Source organism: Lactuca saligna, chromosome 6 (assembly GCF_052625555.1).
Source record: "Lactuca saligna cultivar CGN05327 chromosome 6, ASM5262555v1, whole genome shotgun sequence".
Classification (NCBI taxonomy): domain Eukaryota; kingdom Viridiplantae; phylum Streptophyta; class Magnoliopsida; order Asterales; family Asteraceae; genus Lactuca; species Lactuca saligna.
This window is the reverse complement of record NC_136422.1, coordinates 106,611,157-106,634,914: the sequence shown is the minus strand read 5'-3', so window position 1 is coordinate 106,634,914 and position 23,758 is coordinate 106,611,157. Positions and strand designations below refer to the sequence as shown.

At 36.4% G+C, this 23,758-nt stretch overlaps 1 protein-coding gene across 1 annotated transcript; it reads right to left on the bottom strand.

The window, feature by feature from the left end:
- Positions 1-1,560: 1,560 nt before the first annotated feature.
- On the bottom strand, positions 1,561-7,785 carry LOC145000617 (ARM repeat superfamily protein). Its single transcript, XM_078959877.1, has 19 exons — positions 7,533-7,785; positions 6,678-6,850; positions 6,435-6,605; positions 6,146-6,331; positions 5,798-5,994; positions 5,638-5,698; positions 5,153-5,227; positions 4,988-5,065; positions 4,793-4,855; positions 4,632-4,715; positions 4,369-4,529; positions 4,238-4,277; positions 3,997-4,140; positions 3,794-3,913; positions 3,478-3,702; positions 2,545-3,379; positions 2,259-2,470; positions 2,011-2,149; positions 1,561-1,928 (listed from the first exon to the last, which is right to left on the bottom strand). The coding sequence occupies exons 1-19, from the start codon at positions 7,675-7,677 to the stop codon at positions 1,783-1,785; spliced, it is 3,255 nt and encodes a 1,084-aa protein (XP_078816003.1). The 5' UTR covers positions 7,678-7,785; the 3' UTR covers positions 1,561-1,782.
- Between the last annotated feature and the right edge of the window lie 15,973 nt (positions 7,786-23,758).

Genomic DNA, 23,758 nt, shown 5'->3' with positions numbered 1-23,758 from the left:
TATGGGTTTTGGCCCAACTAGATAATCCATGGAGCATTAGCCCACTATACAAGTATGGATGATTTACACAATCAACCCATATATTTAATGATCACATAATTAATCCTAGATTAATTCTTGATCAATACTAATTAAATAATCTCATTATTCTTATTATTAATATACTAGAACTTATAATATATTAATAACCATAAGTGTCTTATTTCTCTCATTATAGTCTATCCAAGTGCATGATGGTATGCAACTCAAATGGACCATGCCGGGTCGGGTCAAGTCTTACCAATTATAGTTATGGACTTAGACATTAATCCAACAACTTTCACATTGACTCAAAATACAAATGCAACACTTGTGTTGAATCAAAATTAACACGACAATCTTTCAAGTTCATTGAAAGGACAACCGAACTACTTGGATTAATTCACACCGATGTGTGTGACATAAAATCATCTACATCTAAAGGTGGAAATAAGTATTTGTATCATTCTTATTAATGATTGACTAAATTACGCTTTGTTTATTTACTTAAAAGTAAAGATGAGCCTATAGAAAAGTTTAAAGTGTATAAAAGTGAAGTTGAGAATCAACTTAATAAGAAAATTAAAGTACTAAGAAGTGACAGTGGAAGTGAATATGTATCACCGTTTGAGGAATTATGTACAACTCATGGTATCATATATGAGCTTACTGCACTTTATTCACCACAACAAAATTGCATGACAGAAAAGAAAAATCGGACCTTAAAGAAAATGATGAATGCTATGTTGTTAAGTTCGGGGCTGCCACCCTCAATGTGGGGGGAAGCTACACTTTCAACTAACTACCTTTTAAATAAGATCTCACGAAAGAAATCCGATAAAACATCATACGAGTTATGGTCAAATATAAAACCATCCTACAAATACCTCCGAGTGTGGGGTTCTCTCTCTCTCTCTCTCTCTCTCTTTGTGATTTCTTCAGTGAAGTTGAGATCCAAGTTCAATGATTCCTCTAGATCTGTTTTAACGATTTGTTCTTAAACCTAGATCTAAACATGATATATGTCTGATTTAAGGATTTGTTCTTAAACCCAAATCTAAACATGATATGTGCTTGAAACTAAATCTAAATGTGATGTTCTTGAAACTCATTTAGACCCGCAATCCGAAGTGAATAAGGAAAAAACTACACTCGGTTTTTATGAGAGAGAGTATTTTTATTTTCTTTTAATTACAAAAGTATTTAAATAAATAAAGAAAACACAAAAAGCAAAGGCAAAGACAAAATTATCATTATATAAAAGTTCAAAGCAAATTGAATCAAACTTAAGACAAAATAAAAAAATTTAGACCACTAGTGCTTGTTGAAAACACATTGGAACAAAGTAGTAATTTTCAACTAACCACCAAAACCATTTGCACTGTTTTGTATAAAACAAAAGCAAAGAATCTTGCATCCTCGCAACAAATCAGCAATTGAGCAGTCAAATATCGCTATTTATTTACTTTGCAAAATCACGTACAAAAGATGGCTTCTTCCAAAATACATACCACACTCACACACATAAACTCAGTAAACAACTGAGGACAAAATATAAAAGTTCAGATACATATGAATATCAACTCATTTATAAAAATATACACATCCACCACTTAGTCAAACCATTCAAATCCAATAATATCCCACCACCCAACTTTCCTCAATTTCTTATATAATAACTCCACAAAAAGAATCACACCAACTTTCCTCAATTTAAATGCAAAAATGGCACACCAAAAGAAGCAAAGAAATATCACCCTATGCCTATATCTTAAAAACCAAACCAGGGAAGGCATCAACAAAGCTTGAAACAACTTGTTGTGGCAAATCCGCTCTTTGCAAAACTATTTCACGATTACTTTCTATCAACGACTTCACAATGCTTAGCGCATCAACTTCATCCAACTCTCCTGCACACAAAAAGTAAGTTACTCAGTCACAGTTCCTTGTTTACTTAATATGGAAAGAACAGAACAACTTAATAATACATACCCATTTCTATTTCTTGCTCTTCATCTTCCTCATCTATTTCTTCCAGATTAGTCCCGTTTTCCATCTCAATGGCTGCTTGGGCACACCTCTCCAAAAATTGTTCTTCGGTTTCTTCATGTACACCATCATCTTCTGAATCCTAATAAACAGAACAAACAAAGATATAATTCCAAATCCCATGTTTTTTTACTTGATATAAATAACAGTTAATGTTAAAAAAAAGGTCTACGAGAGTCAAAAAGTCAAACCTCATCATCATCATCATCATCATCTTCATCATCCTCAGTGTCATCATCAGTGTTGTTCTCATCTTCATTTTCATCGTTATCTTCATCCTCCTCTTGAGCTTCTTTCAACCGCACAGATGCTTCCATCATTGCCGCCAAACACTCCGACAACAACCCGCCACCGTCATTCCCCCCGGTAATCATTCGGGTAATCATTTTTGCCAAGGTTAATACTGGAAAATTTTATTATTATTATTAAGTAATCCAGTGAAGAGTTTCAAAGAGGAATTAAAAATATTTTATTTACCAGTTAACTTGATTTCATTCTCTGTTGTTAATCCATGTTCAAATTCGGTGGAGGAGATGGAGCAAAGAGCCCGGGCCCACGTTTTTAACCCTTCAGCTCGATCCTTCTCCAATGTATTCTCAACAACATCAGGATAGCATGAATAACAAGTACATATAGCAAGCAACAATGGCTTCCAAAGAGGAGAAGGTTTTGATTGTTGTTCTCTAAAACAATCAAATGCTGAATGACAAAAAGCCATGGTCAAATCCCTCATTACAATTTCTTCATCAGGAAAACAAGTTGAAAGATGCAAGAGTATATGAACCGAAGATGCTGCTCGATAGATCACAGAAGGATACTGTGAAAAAGCACTGCTGACAAAGCTACCAATGTTTTCAATAATGGAGGGTTGACCGCTGTTTGACCTGCGAATGAAGTTTGTTACAGTAACTTTTCTGTATAGGTGAGCGGCTTCTTTGATACAATTGAAGATTGATAAATCTTCTTCTTCTTCCCAAGAACTCCAGTTTGAAATTCGGTGGGCCCATGCATGTAAGAGGTTTGTAACTTTTTTGATCTGGATTTCATCACATTCGTCGAGATTAGACATGATGAATACGAGTAGTGTCGACGAATCATCCATGCAGCATGACGATGGCGAGGGCGATTCTGTAATTTCATCTTCCATAGGTCTCAGCCAAGCTTCTTGTAAAAGATCTGTAAAAGCTTTGTCAATGGTGGCTCTACCAGACACCACAACATCACTTTGTGCATCATCCACCACTCCCCCAGGAAATGATTCCTCCCAACACTGACCCATTACTGATAATGCTGCAAAACCTCGCGCAACCACCTATTATATATAATACAACCACAATCAGAAATATTATTTTGAAAACTACAGAAATTTATTCAGACAAAATTGAAAAAGAAAAAAAAAATTAAACTTACTTGAGGCCAAGGCTCAGGACTAAGAGGAATATGGTTTAGAATATGTTGAGCCAGTAGTGAAATAATATGTGGGATATGAGGTACAACAGCATCACCTCCAGCTTCAACTAAAGTTTTAAGAACTTCAAACATAATGGCACTCTCAGTGTCTTCATCGTTACTCTCTTTGATTCTACCAACTACAACTTGAAGAATTGGTAACCATTCGGGTGGAAGGAATTCGTTCTGTAGAGGGTAAAACCGGAATATGAAAAAAATAAACAAATGTTTAAAACCAAAGGGCGAAATCGGAAGAAAACAATCTCAATCTACACACCTCGACAAGTTGAGCGATTGCGCCAGCAGAAGATACACGGACAGGGTAGCATGAAATATCCTCTGTGTCTTCCATTGTCAGGGCTTTTAACAGTGAGGTATATACATCAGAGCTCATCTCCTGAAAATAATCGAGGGCGTTAATGTCTTTTTGTATAGACAAGAGACTAAAATGAAAAAAGGAAAAAGAAAAAAGAAACGCACTTCAGGAATACAGGAAACAAGCTCTCCGAGAATCCAGTTAGCAGAAGCAACCAAATAAGGATCACAGAAAGATGCATTGTACAATGGTAGCACTCTTGAGCGGATTAGTGTAGTTGTATATGCAGGTTTCTGTTCCTTCAGAAACTGTAAGTAAAATGATGATTATTACTTTTAATAGTCTTGGAAAAGGTTTTATATCTCACAATTGTTAATAAATCAACATTTCTGATTGAAATCTTACATCTACAAGGTTGCCATATGCCATCAAAACGCCATAATAACTGCTAGGAATGAAATGAATACAAAGTTAAAAAAATATATTAATAGAAAAGGTGGAAATTATTGAATCAGAAAAAGAATTTGTGAACTTACTCATTTGTGATCTTCCTTACTGGTGTATTTGTGTGAGATGGAGTAGGGAATTTGGAGAGAAAAGGAAGCACCAATAACTCCCCCATAGAACTGCGACCTTTTTGTTTGTTTTTTTCACCTTTTTTACGTTTAGATGTAAGTGAAGCTGCAACAGGTGGGCCCTACAAACATGATTTAATGCATCTGAAAACATTTAGTAAAATGCTATAAAGACTATAACTCGATAGGATTTCATAGTTCAATGACTTAAGGATAAAACTGACCTTTGATATTGAAATAACACCAAGTAAGTTCAATGCGCTTTTTCTTGGAGTGAATAAGTCCTCCCTCAATCCTGAAATTTCCTCCTGTCAAACAAATTGGGGAAAAGGTGAGTCATTGTTGCATAAATAAGTAATGAACACAAAATAGAACAAGTGTATACCAATTCAGAAGGGAGATTTTTTCTTATGTACTCATCTGAATCTTCCTCCCACTCCGTAATATCCTATTCCAAAAGAAGAAATTATTCCAATGTGAACATTGCTTAATATTTTGATGCAAATGCGTTTTCAATTAACAACCATCATAATACTTATAATAACAACAAACAGAAAAATTGAAGCAATAATTATCAAACCTTTTCGTTCATTACTATTGCTGGAAAAATTGCGGACTCCAGTAAAGATGAAAAGTGTGGTGAAACAAGTCTCCATCCCTGTTTCCAGATGATTATAATTCATTTGTGAGAAGGAATAAAATGAAAACAAATATTAGTTAGCTGATGAACTGAATGAAAACTCACTGGGCCTGTTTCTAGAAGTCGAGATATAACATCAAAAGCTAAAGACATAACCCTCTCTCCCAGATTATCCAGCTTCTGTATAAAACAAATATTAAATCAACACATTACTATATTAAAGGTTAAAGTAAAAATAGCATTAAAAGGTCAAACAAAGGCTATGATTTAAAATAACACTTTGATGCCACCCACTATAAAAAATATGTTTTTTTGAAATGGGTTAACGCAAGAAATAGCATCCCACTTGAATTTCTTCCTACTACAGCATTGTAAGGTCAAACAAAGGCTATGATTTAAAGTAAAAAATGCTGTAGCATATAGTTAGTAGACTTAGAAAATACAACGCTTTCAAAAGATTAAAAAAAAAAGGTGTAAGGGGAATATTGTAATAGAAATAAATGAATGTAGGATGATGTAATAAACAAAAAAATAAAAGTAAATAGCTATTCCTTGCATTTTTTTCCCTTTTTCCAATCAAAGAAACTTACACTGAAGTCTGTTTTAAACTTCACTAGTTTCACAGCTGAATTTATGATGTCTGGCATTAGTCTGTAAAAAGAGAAAGAACAAAATGAGTAGTGATAGAAATGAATTGAAGCTTATCAAACTTGATCCATAAAAATAACAGTTATTATGTTAATGCATTACTTATCAGAGAACTTTCTATGTCGGGTGATAAGGGCACAGAAAATAAGCAAACTCCTCTTTCCAGTCTTCAACCTCAGCATGTATCCATCCTCAGAAGAATCACAATCTTCAAATTTTAAAGAGTGGAGGATACGAATTAAATCATGGCAAAGAGAAGGAAGCAGAGGAACCAAAGCAGATGGCATATGCGATCTCACCTACAAAACCATCAATTTTTTTGCTTTAATACAAAGATTTTATAACATTTATAAAATGTAGCAACTGAATACTTTGCTGTTTTATGATTGGTATTCACAACAAGAAAGAAGGGTCATCTCATCTCAATTCTCAAAGAACATTTATACTTACAGCATAATAGATGCACTTGCTCAATATGAGAAGGCTCTTCTCAGCATCCATATTAACTTTATTTTGAACACACAGATCTTCCACATATAGATGAAATAAAGAAATCAAATGTATGAGAATTTCTTGTGCAATTAGCTCTAGCTGTGGTGGAACTGGCTCCTTTGCTATTTTTGGATTCAAAAAGTACTACCAGAAGGAAAACAGGTCATACTTTTTAGTGAAAACAAAACCATAAAAGAACTTGAAACACAAATAGTCACTATTAACAGTTTAACACTATTTAGATCACCTGAAATGGTCTGATAACTGACTGGAGAACTGTAAGGCTATTGATGGTCTTCCACCTAGAATTCCCACTTCTATTAACCAGGTCACTATCTTGAATTACTGATCTCAGTTGAGGTACAAGTTCATCCCATAAATTTTGCTTCACAAATTCAGCATCAACAATGGGACGAAACTGCAGAATCATGTGTTAAAATTTAAAAACTGATCAAATGAAAAGATAATTTATAAGAGTAAGAACACATACTGCTTCAATCAACACTTTCAAGATTGCAGGTTCTGCTTGAAGCAAAGCAAGAACAAGCCTGTCTCTAAACTCCTTGTTGACTCTTGAAGCTGTTTCACCTTGAATTGTATTACGCCTTGTGAAGTTCTTCAGATATGTTGCAGCAGCAATGCTTTGACCTTGATTCTCACCTCCTGTAATCATCATATAATTCAATAATATATTCCAATTTCATTACAGATTACTACAGCTACATACAATCATTAATTTGTTACCAGAAGATATTTACTACATGTGTTGACTTTCAAGCATTAAAATTCAAGTTGTAGTGCACTCTAAAGTTTTCTGGTAACAACTCATAACCATATTAAACATTATAACAAGTATTAAAAGTTTTTGTAGTTTGAAAGTACAACAAAGAAACAGTAAGTAGGTTTTTTCTTGAATGGATGGAATAGAATTTAGAAATTTTCCTTACATATACAAAACTACAGTTAGTTTTGGCTTTGTTGAACATTAAGAATGAGAGTTATAAGATAATCAACGGCGCTTATACCATTTGAGCATCGATATTTATGCCAGTGGTATATTACTTACACAGATTGCGTGAAAATCGGATTTATGGAACTCTAAAATTAGTCCTAACTGCTGTAGAAACTGTCGATTGATCTACGGAAACAATCTGAATATAGATTGACTAGGCCGACTTTGTTTCTATGTGTCAACTTCTTAAAATAAAAACGTACCATAAATGCGCAGAATAACTACACAATTATATCTTATAAGTAGATGTATTAACAGTTTAACTTGCGTATACAGCTCAAGCAAAATTAGCTACTCAATCAAAGCAATACGGGACGAGATTGAGAAAATTACCACCGACGGCGATGGAGATCAGAGCAAAGGAGAAATCGGGGTTCGGAGAGAGGCAGTCGAGAGCATCAGATGCAGAACGGCGAACTTCACCGTCGGGGCTGAGGGTGTTGTTGAGAAGCTGGGCTACTTGCGAAGTCAACTCCATGTTGCTCGAATTGATGGACGATGCTACGGCGTAACCCTAGCTCAGGTCCTAGTCCTTTCAATTGTGAGAAATTAGGATAAATGGTGGCGCGAAAATATGCACAATGGCGGGAACCTTTACAGCTTTACCTAATATCTTAATTTTTGTATTGTCGGGCCACAAATAAAAGGAGTTTTTTACGATTGGAAAAAAAATATTTAAACAATAACGATTGGAAAAATATTTACCAAACATATTTACTACTAAAGCATGGTAAAAATAATTTAGACCTTAATTTTATATAACAAAAAAAACTTAAAAAAAGTTGATTCCAACAAAATTTATGTTCAACCCTTAATTTTTTATTCTCAAAAAAATTATTATTATTTCAAAACTTTTAATGAATGGTGATTACCTCTAACCAGTACCCCTCAATACCATCCCCTCTAGCCACCCTCTACCACTTCATCCTCTACATGTTCACCCACCACCAATTAAGGATTTATTATTCAAAGTATTTCTAATCCTAATGTGTGCATCTTATCCATATAAAGGATATAAATGATAATGTAATATCCAACTATTTGAAGGGCAAATCAGTATCTTCTATACACCTACTAAGCTATCGTAACACCTTCCTAGAACACCTACAGAAGAGAATCGACATAAGCATTTAAAACTAATAGATGAGAATTAAAGATATTCAATGCATGTAATCATCATACCATGTCCAATTTTCATATACCAAAGCATTCCCTATCAAGCAAAATAAATTTTAATCAATTTTAGTAAATAACTACAATAAATGCTAAGTAATTACAACACCAACCCACTGATTACTTTATCCCGTTAAACCCTATACAAAGGGCGCCTCTTGCCCCCTCCTATCCACACCCTTATTCAGCAATTCACTCAGCCGATTACATCAACATGAAATTTGAAGAGATGGAGAAGGTGCTCAACACCCTCATTCAACAACTCAATAAGACAATGGAATCACTAAAAGGTGTGTAATTGAATATCATCAACCATTACGACACAAAGGAGGATATCATCCAACACCCCACCACTCCATGTTGCATGAACAACATTGTGTCCACTCAAGTCCTCCAGGGTGCTAAGAAAGCAGACGACAACATGCTAGACACCATCTCCAACATGCGAGAGACCATGAAGAAGGCAACCACTACCTACAAGAACATTATCAAACACCTCCCTAACAAATAGGTGTTTTGCATGTTTTTAGTTAGGTTTTCATGTGTTTAGTTAGGTGTTTGTTTGTGGCTGTATGATGCTTTTTGGTGGTTGTATGATGTAAAAAAAGTAATTGATGTTTTTTTATGGTTTTCGCAATCTTTTGTGCGTGAAAAACAGTTACATTTTATGTTTTTACATTGAAAAACATATACCAATATATTGATTTTTATGATATTTAGTTTATTTATTTGTTAATGATAGATTACCGAATAAACGATGGAAAGTGTGTGACTATTGAGCTTATTGATGCAAAGACAAATGAACCAAAAATATATAAAAATAAAATTCAACCCATGTATATATATATATATATATATATATATATATATATATATATATATATATATATATATATATATATATATATATATATATATATATATAATCTGTGATTTTTTTTTACTTTTAATTGTTAGTCGACAGTGGCCGATGGTGGCGGCCAGCATGTAGAAAATAACGCGGTAGAGGGTGCGCTACAGGGGTTGGGAGCGAGGGGTATTATTTTATAGTTTTCTAAATAAGAAAAAAAAAATTAAAATCCTCAAAAGTGGTCATTGATGTATGAAAAGACTATTATTCTCTCGACCTAATTGACCTAACAACAAAAAATAATAGAATTGGTGTTAAGCACCATTCATTAAAAGTTTTAAAACCATATGGACGTTTTTTAGGATAAAAAAATTAATGACTAAGCTCAAAAAATTTCAAAACCACATAAACAATTTTTGAAGTTTTTTATAAAAAGTATAATAATAATATTCTTATTGCTAACATATTTCTATAGATTTCACAAGTTTGTTGATAGCCCTTTTTTTGAAAAAAAAAATCCTCTTTCTTTTTCGAAAAAAGTTTGTTGATAGCTTTGAGAATTGAGATATGAACGGGTGAAGCGTTTTGGTGGTAACGAGGCATACTATAGATAGAAAGGTAGAAGAAAGTTGTCGACAACCCCCTCCATCACCTTCTGGAAATTGCTATTTTAAACCATAGGAAGTAATTTATGCATGATGCATAAGAAAGCAAATGTTGTCTCTAATTGTAACGTCCGGGATTTATAAGGTATTATTTTTATTTATATAAGGTAGTAGTTTTAAAAAGATTTGGGCTTAGACCTTTGGGCCCTTAAGATTGGGTTGAGAAGTGTCGTATGTGGGGCGTACTTTGCCAAGTACGCTCAGCGTACTCAAGAGACAGGAACGCGGAAGCCATTCATGTACGCCCAGCGTACCAAGAGTACGGGCAGTGTATGTATGCATAATCTAAAACCCTAAATTTTAGGGGTCAATCCCTATATAAAGGACCTTATGCCTTTGGTCCAACCTCCCTTTCACCCTTAGACAACCACCACAAAAACCCTAACTCATAATTGTGTGTTCTTGTGATTTAGAAGCCACTTGAAAGCATTTAAGTGTTGTTTTGGTGTGTAGAAGATAAAGAAGTTTGAAGAAGGAGCAAGGATTCAAAGGGAGCTTGTAGATCCATGAGATTCGCACCATTTATGACTCATTTGAGGTACCAAGCTTCAAACTTGATCATTGCATGCTTAGATTTGATTTGGGGGTGTTTTATGTCACTTTTGGACTCCATTGTTGAGATTGCTTGAATCTTGATAGTTTCAAAACATAAGAGTTGTCCTTTTGAGCTCTTAGAAGCACTTAGAGTAATGAAAATCAGACCGTGATGGTTAAGCCACAACCATGCAAGTGTTTGATGGTCATAATGTTGGTTAAAGGACCAAAATCATGTTTTTACCCGCAACCATGCATGAAAACACATAATGTTTTGTGACTTTCTGAACTAGGATGTCCTAAAGGACCAAGATCCACTTTATGGACGTGAGGACTTAATGGATTAAGTCACAAATGAATCCCCAAGGAAGCTAGCCAGTACGTCGTGCGTACACTCTAGTATGCTGCACATAACGGGTCAACTTCCTGTTTTGGTCAAGGTCAGCATACGTGCCAGGTACACTTCACATACACATGTAGAGTGGCAAACTTGGGTTTTTGGGCCTTATAAGTCTGGGTCTGGATAGTTGGGCCCCATGGCCCACTGTGGAGTATAATTTATGGGCCTAGAAATGAGACTTGGAGTATTGGACCTTTTGGGCCATATTGAGCCACTCGAAATTAATTATTTTAGGCTAAGGATTATTGATAGGTTTTATGTACTCTAACATCCCTATGGTGAACATACAACCCTAATGCTTTGGATCTAAGTTTTCTATAATTATACATGGAATATTATTTTTCCAAAGCATGAAGCCTAACTAGCATGCAACTTTGATATATGTATCATAAAAACTAGTTATAAGATTACCTTTTAATGTAGCTTGTAGAACTCGGCCTTATAAGAGCTTGGCACCCCAAGTGTGATGCCTCAACAAGTCGCAAACACCAATAACAATTAGATGGATATGAGAGAGGTTTGGGAGATACTAAAATCAGCTAAGGGAACGTACTTATAGTGTAGAATTCCAGTAGTCATTTGAAAACCCTAATTCTTACACTTAGACTTGTGATCCAACAACTCATTTGGACTAACACTTAATGGACTTTCACATAATCTTAATCCAACTCAAACCAATCATGAATCATTAGCCCAAACCATATGTATCACTAATTTACATAATCAGTCCCTGTTAATTCAATCAGTCACTTTTGATCACTAAATTAATTCCAAATTAATTCTTGATCAATACCAACTAAATAATATCACTTCTCAATTAATATATTATACTTATAATATATTAATAAATCACAACTAACATCTTTCTCAAATATCCATCCTAATAGATTGTTCTGGTGAAGGCAACCCGAAATGGACCATGCTATTATCGGGTCAAGTACATACCAATTATAGTTATGGGCTTAGACACCTGATCCAACAGTCTCTCACTTGGATAAGTCTAACTATAACTAACAATGTAAATTCAAAATCTGATTAGCAGTCGTAGCTCTAAAAAGCTGTTGTCGAACTCTGATGCGTCTATTAGATAAGGGATTATATAATCCTCTACTCTTCAATATAATGTGTGGACCAAGACATGGAATAAAGTCATACTCATTGTCCAACAGATTGTTTCCCGATTTCTGATTTGTTTGACATAGAACTTAATTGAACACATCAATTCAGCTCTGATCGGACCCGCCACATAATTCAAAACAAAATCATTGAGGGGCCCAAAATATCGCTTTTAATCCTCTTAGTATAAAAGGAACAAATAAATTTCGACTTATATGTTTGTACTAACTACCTGTTAAATCATACACAATAATATGTTTTATAACATCAAGTTACTGATGCGGTTTCGCACTATCAATGCACAACCAACTCGTAATCAACAACTCATATATCTTGGTTTGAAGACTATACGATATTATCCTCTCATGATCACTCGTGATAAATTCCACGAACTGTTTCATGTGAGCGTGGGTTTAGTCTAATACTAAAATCTTATTTCAAGAGCACTCATGAATGTTTGTGGCAAGATTTTGCAATGTCTAACACCTTAAACAGTCTTACAAAAACCCATTCATGACGATCTACTTTCATAACCTACTTCCAAAGTATGATCGATTGTGGATAGTTTGAATAATCTTATTATTCTGGAAGTTAAAACATGCAAAATTGAAACAATAGTAATTAATTGACACGAGATAGTATCTTTACTTATAAATAAAACTCCTTTTATTCAATCATCAAATATTAATTAAATTTTAGCTATTACAAGTTTCTAAATATCTATCTAATCATTAACACTAATATCGTCCTTCAGCCTGATACTCCTAGCATGCTGCAAGTGTTTAACCATACCCAATCCCTTTGTAAAGGGATTTGTTGGGTTCTCCTCTGACGATACCCCTTCATTACAAGGAGTCCTTCTTCTACTCGATGTCCTATGAAGTGATATTTTTTGTCGATGTGCCTGGATCTGGCATGATCCCTTGGTTCCTTGGCTAAGGCGACTGCACCCTCATTGTCACATAAATTCTCCATAGGCTCCTTTATAGATGGTACAACTACAAGGTCTCCGATGAAGTTCTTTAGCCATATTTCCTCTTTCTACGCTTCACTTGCTACTATGTATTCTGATTCTCATGTTAAATCAGCTACAATATCTTATTTGGAACTTTTCCAAGTTACTGCTCCTCCATTTAGGGTAAATACCAGCCCGACTGAGAGCAGAAATTATCTCTATCGGTCTGAAAGTTGGCGTCACTATACCCTATCACTCTCAAGTCATCACTCCCACCGAGGTTAAGGACCCAGTCCTTAGTCCTCCGCAGGTACTTAAGAATATTCTTTATAGCAGTCCAATAAGTTTTACCAGGGTTCCCTTGATATCTGCTAACCATGCTCAAAGCAAAGGCTACATCAGGGCGAGTATATGTCATAGCATACATGATCAAGCCAAATGTAGAAGAATATGATATTCAATTCATTTCTTCTATCTCAGCATCGGTACTCGAACTTTGAGTCTTACTCAGTTTGGTATTGCTCTGAATAGGCAATTCTCTTTTCTTGGAATCCTCCATGTTGAAACATTTCAACACTCTATCCAAGTAGGTACTTTTACTAAGTCCTATTAATCTCTTACTCCTATTTATTAATATCCTTATTCATATAATGTAAGCAACTTCCCCAAGGTCCTTCATAGCGAAACACTTTCTAAGCCAAGAATTAACCTCCTTCAAGGTTGGAATGTCGTTTACTATGAGTAGTATGTCATCTACATACAATACCAGAAAGCTAACTATACTCCCACTAGCTTTGACATATACACATGACTCGTCCTCGCTTCTCAAAAAACCAAACTCTTTGACTTTCTCATCGAAACAAAGATTCCATCTATGAGATGCTTGTTTTAATCCATAAATGGACTTCTCGAGTTTACACACTCTATTAGGGTACTTTGCATTGACAAAACCCTCTGACTGACTCATGTAAACATCTTCAACCAACTTACCATTAAGGAAAGCGGTTTTGACATCCATTTGCCATATTTCATAATCATGAAATGCAGGTATGGTTAGCATAACCCATATAAATTTAATCTTCGTTGCTTGCGAGAAGGTCTCTTCATAGTTAACTCCAGCAGTTTGAGTAAATCCCTTCGTAACCAATCGTGCCTTATAAGTGTTTACGTTCCCATCCATGTCAGTCTTCTTCTTGAAGATCCATATGCACCCTACCGTCTTACGACATGGTACATTGTCAACCAAGTTCCAAACTTGATTTTCATACATGGATTGAATCTCGTTGTCCATCGCCTCTTTCCATTTTACAGACTCGGGGACTGCCATGGCTTCCTGGTAGTTATTAGGTTCATCCAAATTTACCAGTGTGTTATCGCTGATAAATGTATCGCCATCTGTAGTAATATGGAAACCATAAAACTCAGGTGCCATTCTAACTCTACTGGAATGTATCATAGGTAAGGACTCATCAACTGGTTCAACTGGAGTTTCCTCCTCAGTTTTGGTTTCAGGTACTTCTTCCGTGAAGGGAAAGGAGTCGGCACGGTAGCAACGCATTGCACACACAATTTTCCGCATATAAGATTCTTGGGATTTGTACTCTAACATTGTTACTATTTTATGACATGCTTTTGAGACATATGATCTATGGTTTTTATGAAATGAAATAACCTGATGATGTTTTCTTTAAATGGTTTTATGAATCGTTATATCAAAAATGAAATTTTTGGTCTAGAATTTTGGGATGTTACAAGTTGGTATCAGAGCCTTGGTTTGAGGCATTCGGACACACCTTCGGGGGTGTCTAGACTCAAATGGAGGGTTGGAAAGATTTTTACAAGAATATAATTTTTCTAAAAATTAAGATATAGAATTTTGAGAAAGAACAATGTGACAACCGTCAAATTCCGGTCAATTCAAAGTCAAATAAAGTCAACAGGTCAAACTGGTCAACTCAGCTAACCCTTGCGTTTTAGGGCTTACATTATGTATTTACTAAACAACTCCTTATTCTAATGAGAGATCATAAATCAAAAAGTGCGAACATCTAGATCTCCTTAACCTAAAATTGTGGTACGTGGCGAGCCAAACCGATAAAACAATGTTGCATACTCATCGGGAATGTGTAAGATCCTTAATCAAGGCTTAACAGGGTTTACAAACCTTGCATTGCGAAGCCGGACACTCACAATTGTCACACATGGAACTTCTCTCAATCGTTTTCACTTTATCTCTCTTTATGTCAAATCTCTCCCAAATCTCTCCAAGTATGTGAAATCTCTCTCAAATATCTCTTTGTATGAGAAATCTCTCCAAGAATGTCAAATCTCTCCCAAATCTCTCCAAATATGTGAAATCTCTCTCAAATATCTCTCTGTATGAGAAATCTCTCCAAGAATGTCAAATCTCTCCTAAATCTCTCTCAAATATCTCTTTGTATGAGAAATCTCTCCAAGAATGTCAAATCTCTCCCAAATCTCTCCAAGTATGTGAAATCTCTCCTAAATCTCTCTCAAAAGTTTCCGTAACTTTTTGAAGTCATTCGGGTCATTCCGACCTTTAACCGGGTCAAAAACAGCTTGAAACGGGGTAAAAACGAGAAAAATAGGCTTAAGGACCCGAAACCATTCCCTTGGGGCCGAAGCCTCTTAGCACTCGAAAGTCCTCTTAGGGACCGAAACCAAGAAGACCCGAACCCGAGCCCAGGAGGAACCGAACCCGAGCCCTCACCTTCGCCTCTCAACTCTGATTCGCCTCCTTTCGTTTCCTCGCCTCCCTTCGTTTCCGGCTACAATCCTCAGCAAGGACCGAACCTCGGCCTAGGACCGAGAGGTCTCGCTGGGAATGCTTTTTCTCCCGGTTTTCGACTAGTTTTGCGTTTAAGGCCCGTTTTTAATTATTTTAACGCGGGATTTTCACCCAAAATCATATTTTAACATAATAAACCCTAAATATGAATTTAATCATATTTTCATAGAAATCTTTATTTAAATAATAAAAGCAAGTGGGTAAAGTACAACGACGTGGAGTGTTGACTTTGCTTTACCTTATGACACAAGCAACCACTCCCACACCCACTCTATGACCAGCCACACCTCCCCACCTTACCTAGGTCACATCAATGTCCCTTACACTCAATTTCCACTCATTCCCACGTTTTTAGAGCTGGAACAAAACACCCTCTCTCCTTATTTCTCTCATTTGCTCTCATTTCACTAAGTATCAAACACCACTTTTCTCTCAAACTTTTTCTCCACCAAATTCGAGATTCAAGGATGATTTTCAAGTGTTCTTCCACTCTTAGTAAGTATGATTCATCCTCCTTATGATTATTGCACTTCATTCTACTCAAATCATTGATTGCTTACACAAACTCCATAACTATGATGTTAGATTCTCGTAAATCTTCAAGGCATCTCCAAGTGTTCTTGAGTTAAACACTTCCATTCTTCTACAATCATCTACTGAAATCACTTAAGGTGAGTTCATACCCCTACATTTTCATGTTTTCTCAAGTTTTTAGGGGGGGGGGGGGGAATACAAATTAAAACACCAAGAACACAACTAAGTTTTTCTAACAACCTTCATCAGAAAAGTTCAACTCCATTCACGGACTGTTTTGGGCAACTTAAACATTTTTGTTTTCAAAATTGTATAAGGTGCAAATAGTTCCACTTCTTAGCTTTAAAATGACTACTTGCACATCTCCACACGATTTTTCTACAATTTATGGTGATTTTTACAAAACAGCCTGTCTTTTCAAACACAAATCCGGACCAGTATGTGAATATGAGCATTTTAAGACAAGTTAAAGGCTTCCAAAAATCATGATAAAAATTATAAGTAAACTAGACTCATTTTAGGAACGCTCAGAATTTACGGATCTAGCTTTCGACTTCGTATGATTTTTCTATGTTTTTTCTAAAACAATGCAGAAAGATTAAGAATCCTCCATCATAATCATTAGTACAAAACAAAGCAAGTTAAACATAGCTATATTGTACTATACATTTGACTTACATAGAAGGGGATTCTTAAACCCCACAAAGAAACATACTAAACTATAACAGGTATAGTTAGGGTGCGTATACATTTCAAACATTTAAATAAACTATAATAGGTGTAGTTTATGATCATTTACATAACATACTTGTACAAAAGGGGGTACAAATACAAAGTACCGGGTTTTTATACGAAAAGGGGTACAAATACAAAGTGTCGGGTTTATACACATAAAGGGGTACAAATACAAAGTACCGGTTTTTATACAAAAAGGGGTAGAAATACAAAGTGTCGGGTTTATATACAAAAAGGGGTACAGATACAAAGTGCCAGTTTTTATACAAAAATGGGTACAAATACAAAGTGTCGGGTCTTTATACAAAAAGGGGTACAAATACAAAGTGTCGGGTCTTTATACAAAAAAGGGGGTACCGATACAAAGTACCAGGTTCACTTAAAATAGTTATTATGATATTAAAACTATATTTCATCTAGAATTGTTAGACTTCAACTATAATCGATGAGCGTACATGTTTGAGTCATATAAGAATTTAGTCTTGATTGGCCTAGAATTGGTGGTGCCCGCCTCATCTCCTGTTCCTTGTTGGGTTGTGGACTTAGGGCAGACCCACTATATTCAACGTTTTATCTAATTTAAACCTTATATAACTTATATACGTTGGACGATTATAGAGGAACTCTACGGGTCATTCTAGGGTTCATTAATGCATCATATAGGAATATTTCTATTCACACTTAACTAAGAAAATATTGGATTTTCTGGAAATCAAACTATATTTCATCTAGAACTGTTAGACTTCAACTATAATCGCTGAGCGTATATGTTTGAGTCATTTAAGAATTTAGTCTTGATTGGCTTAGAATTGGTGGTGCTCGCCTCATCTCCTGTTCCTCGTTGGGTTGTGGACCTAGGGCAGACCCACTATATTCAACGTTTTATCTAATTTAAACCTTATATAACTTATATACACTGGACGATTATAGAGGAACTCTACGGGTCATTCTAGGGTTCATTAATGCATCATATAGGAATATTTCTATTCACACTTAACTAAGATATTATTGGATTTTCTGGAAATAAAACTATATCGATTTTACATGGAAAACGGTTTCTACTTCAAACAAAACTCTTATGAACTCACCAACTTAATTGTTGACACTTTTCAAAACTACTTGTATTCTCAGGAAATCAGTGAAACAGGTAAACTTCATCGCTTTGAGGATGGGACGTTAAACCGTCAACAATTTATTTTTGTCATCATAATGTAATTGATTTTGAATCATGTAAACATATACTTTGGTGTAACTTTTTCAATTATATTTATGATGGTTGTATTTACTTTGAGCACTATTATACACGTTGTTGTGATACTGTACATGAAGTCCACCCCCGGAAGTTTTCGCCATCCTTGGTTTGGGGGTGTGACAAATAAGGTGTGTGATGCATGCAACCAGTCGAGCTCAAGTATGTTTTACCCAAGATACCCATACATGTTATGTTATGATATATGATATGTTTATGAGAACTGCATGCTAGATTAGGGCTAAGGATCTAGGAAGGATGCCTTATATGCCTATTGTATGTGTATGAGAACTGCATGCTAGATCAGGGCTAATGATCTAGGAAGATGCCTTATATGCCTACTATATGTGCTTATTGAATTACATGCTAGAGTTGCTTAGTCAGTCATATGATGGCATGAATAGGATATGCTTGGGTTGGGTTACTCGATGCCCGAATGTTGCTTGCTTTGTGCTTGTATGAGTTATAATTATCTTTAACTAATTAGTAAAAGAATAAATTAAGTTACATATTGCGAGGACTAAATAATTCAAGAAGGTTAGGTCTATCCCTATTTCGCAACTATCGTTTGAGTCCAACTGTTGTAGGGTAGGACCTCTCATTCAAAGAATTATCTGGTCTTAGTGATATGTAATGGTATTCGCGATCTAGTTAGGTAAAGGTAGAAGGGACTTCTTACGCAACTGATGGCGGATAGTGGGTTGGAGAGTTACCCTAGGGTAAGCGTAGGATGAGATTAGTACAATAATCAGTAGTAGTGTAAGGGACTTTGTGAAGTCAAGGTAATCCTTGAGGAAAGTACGGATAGATGTGGAAGGTAGTACGGGCCCGTACTACAGAAAAGCAGAGGATCCGTACTCGAATCAAGGAGGGTTAAGATAGAACCAGGGAACTTGTAAAGTGTGTGAGGCCTTTCAAAATTATGTATCACCCTGAAAATTATGTGTTTTGTTTTAGAATGGTGGTGACACGTTTCAGAGCAGGAGGTTCAGGGTCGGGATCAGGTTCGGGTGCGGGTTCTGAGCCGGTTGATGATGGGTTATGCAAGTTCATCGTGTAAGAGATTACAAGAGGCATCCTTGAGGCGACCCTAATGATTTTCGGGTCGGTCAAGGAAGGGAACATCGAGCTGATGGAGGAGCGTCTCAGGGCGTTCCAGAGTGACATGGTATCTGGCCAGATAGGGACATGCACACTCTCCTTCAAGGACTTCAGGGGATGTGGTGCGCCAGACTTCCACGCGGTGAAGGATCCCATTGTTTCCAGTAGGTGGATTGCAGACATCAAGTCTACATAGTTGACGAGCTTCTACCCTGAGTGGTCAAAGGTCTGGTATGTTGTAGGTTGTTTGAGAGACTGAGCTCAAGATTAATGGGAGGCACTCATTGATTCATTGGGATCCCCAACCATTGAGGCTATGAATTGGTCGGATTTTGTGACTAGGTTTAGGGCTGAGTTTGTGTCAGTTGTGGAGATTCAGCAACTGACCATGGAGTTTCTTGACATGTGACAGACGACCGAGTCTGTGGCGGAGATTACTGCCAAGTTTAGGGAGAGGGCCTTACTAGGGACTCAGTAAGCGGTAGACGAGGAGATGCGGAAGACCCGATACTATGACATGTTAAGAGCTGACATCAGGAAACATGTCAGCTACTCAGCACACCCGACTTTAGAGGACATGATAGATAAAGGGGGGAGAGGGGGAGATTGATATAGAGCACATCCGGAAGAGGAAGGTGGAGGTTGGGCGGGTTACTGGGGTTTGGGGGAAGGGACCCAAGGGATCCGACACTAGGTCGAAGAGACAACAGGGTCGGATCCACTATGGGAAATACGACAAGACTCATGAGGGAGTTTGTAGATTGGGATCATCGGGTTGCTATAAGTGCGGCAAGTGTCACACCCCTAAAACGAATTGGCGGAAACATTCGGGGGTGTAGGACGTCATGTACAGTATCATAACAATTCATAATAGTAAAACAAGCAACAACATCTTACATTGCATTAATAGTATAATTTATACATGTGTATTCTGAATGTATTTGCAAGACACCATATATATACATATATCAAAATAAAAGACGAGTCTGAACGTGCTCCGTCGTCTCAAAACCTATCATCTGTACCTGTCTACTGGTGACCTGAGAATACAAGTTATTTTGAAAGAGAGGATCAAAATTTAAGTTGGTGAGTTCATAAGTATTTAGTGTCAAATGTTGTATAAGTTTGATGAAAGTGTTTGCAAATGTTAGTTGTAAATGTTTGTATCTTCTAGAAAATCCTATATTTTCTACTAGAAATGTAGCCTTCTACCAAGACCCAAACGTTCTGCATGTTTGTTTGTTTGTAAAAGTGAGTGTTTTTCCCAAGTATGACTATCATTACCAAAATATAGTTTACATTTCCGTTTATGTGAGAAGATCACAAAGTGAATGCACTAGGAAAATAATGATGTATTGTAGTATTGTATATAGTAACTATTGTTGTACTAATTACCTTAAACCGATTGTTAATTTAGGTAAAATGTGATATGATTGTAACCATGTTTGATTGACTAATAAAAACACGACGTTTGAAGACGTCGAAATGTTATGACATTCGTCACCCGTAGACCTGTAGGTCCTACTATAGCTAGCAGCAAGGTGTAGGATGATCAATCCAGTATAGATCTATACACAAATTCACGCTCTCCCTCCAGGATACTCTAATTACAAAACGCGACACAACTGAATATTTCCATGCCATGAAGTAGTGGCTCACATTATTGTTATAGTATTATTGTATTTGTATAATATGTTGTATCTGTTCTAGTGTATTGTATGTTCTCTTTGTATAGTGTATAGTATGTTCCTCCTTGTTTCTCATTATAGTATGTTCTTTCTGTTTCTCGTTATAGTGTGTTTGAACTGACTCATGTATGAACTGACTCTTGTATGTTTCATTGTACTAGAAATAGTGAGTAGTAGGCCTCTAAACTATACCTATTATAGTTTACTAGTAATGTTGTTTGAATGACTGAGTATGTTTGTACACCTTTGCTACCCAAAAATATTGTACTGATGTAAGAACTTTTATATCTATACATATATACATAATATATAACTAAGATTCAAACGAAATTCAAACAAACAACTGATACCCTAAGTCTGCAACCAAACAAGGAACAGGAAATAAAGCGAGTTATTAGTCCCAAGTCCTTTCAACCTTATTTATATAACTATGTATGTATAGACATGATTTAGAAAATATATAAGATTAAAAGAGTTTGATAAAAAATTTAGCATATAAAAGAGTTTGATAAAATGTTTTGAAATTGTTGTTTGATAGCATAGTTTTGAAGTATAAGAAATCCATCTGTTTGATAGTTATTAATAACATGCGATTGATATAATAACTATAATGTTTCATATTGTATCCCCCCCATAAAAGCATTTAAAATCATTTAAAAGGTAAATTAGGGGTATGAACTCACCTGCAGTGAGTGATTCAAATGTAAGATCAGTATAGGATGTTGAGTGACAAGTGAAGTCTTGGGCACAAACGGATCCTATTAAGCATATAATGACATGTATATGGATATAATTAATGTATATAACAACTAATCATGATAGAGAATCATCATAGGGACTAGGAAGCACTTGGATTGGAGTGTTATAATCACATATTATTGTATCAAATTGAGTTTACGGCCACACCTTGAAGTTTACGGCCACACCTTTGGTGTTTACGGCCATAGGGAATGTCTTTAAGAGGTGTTTACAACCCTAACAAGCATTTACTATGTGTTCACGGTCCTAGGTTTGGACTTAAAACGAGTTTGTGGCCAAGATATGCACCAAAACAACGGTTTACGACCATAAACTCTTGATGTTCTAGGAATCATGTGTTTATCAAGCCTAACTAGAAGATATAAGAGATACTTACACTTTTGAGGGTTCCTATGGAGTTCACGACCCAAGAACAAGTGTGTGTTCTAGGTGAAACTTGATGATCTTGAATATCTAACTAAAAGAGGTAATTTCATGGATGAAATCATAGAGTTTTACTAGATTAAGAAGGATATAAACTCGAAAATGGAGGGATTACTTACATTTTTGAAGATCAAGGTGGAAATACTTGATGATACTTGAGAGAAAATCGAATTTCTTGAGTTGGAAGAGTGAGAAATGGTGGAAAATGAAGGAATATCACTCATAAGGCATGAGTTCACGGCTAACCAAGGGTTTACGGTCGTAAACCCTACTTTACGGCCGTAAACTCCAATACTTGGACTCCAGCTTGTATGTTGCACACTGATCTCTAGAAGATAGTTCCTAACACCATATCCTTGAATGTCCTAGGCTTAGAACACTCAAACAGACCCTTAACAAGGCTAAAAGATAGCAAAAACAAGTCTGACTTTGATTGAATTGAAAGGCTATACAAGATAGAAATTTTGGATTGTCAAAGTAAGCTTGGGCACTTTGGTAAGGATTGTACTGCCCCTACCCTCACCCTTCAGACGTTAGATCTGATTTTCTTCCACTATAATCAGAAGGGCCATAAAAGGCCAATTGCCCGATATTGACATCAGGGACTCCAACGGCAGCGACCCTGCGGATCACGGATGGCCGATAGGGCAAGACAGATGCTCCAGTAGTGAGGAGTCGGGCCTTCCAACTGACCACCAAGGAGGCGCGTGCTGCATCGGATGTGGTGACAGGTATGTTTTATTCTTTATAACTCTTATTACATTTCGGTTATGTTATTTATGATCTATGTTTTATGTGTTTTGTTAGAATCATTCCATGTGAATAGCATTCCAGTACATGTGGTATTTGACTCGGGGGCTACACGATCATTTGTCTCTCTTGCTATTAGAAAGACGTTTACTAAGACATCAGGGATGATGGACTATCCTCTAGATTGTTGACGACCAATCTGCCCGAGCATCAGAGGTTTTTAGTGATTGTGTTTTAAGGTTGTATGATGAGCGCTACCTAGTGGATTTGGTTCCCATTTTGTTGCGTGGGAACAAGCATGGATTGGATGAGCCCTAATGGGGAGGTAATAGACTGTGCACAACAGTTGGTACGTGTCAGGACCTCAAGTAGGGGAGAGCTGGTGATCCAGGGTGAGAGGTCGCAGTGTGGACTGGCTATGTGTTCGACAGCGAGGGCTAGGCGCTACCTTCAGCAGGGTTGCACATGGTATGTCACCTATGTTATAGATACCCGGGAGGCGGGTAAGGAGACTGTGAGTGATCTACTAGTGGTTCGAGAGTACCCAGACGTATTCGCGGAGGAGTTGTCTTGTCTGGGATACCTCTGGATAGACATGTGGAGTTCTGGATTGACCTAGTCCATGGTGCGACTCCGATAGCCAAGGCACCATATCAGTTGCCTCCTCATGAGATGCAAGAGTTGTCTACATAGTTACAGGATTTTTTAGACAAAGGATTCATTGGACCGAGTAGTTCACCCTGGGTAGCCCCGATTGTCACACCCCCGAACCGACACGACAAAAATGTCTAGGGGCGGATGACGTCATTGTACAATAT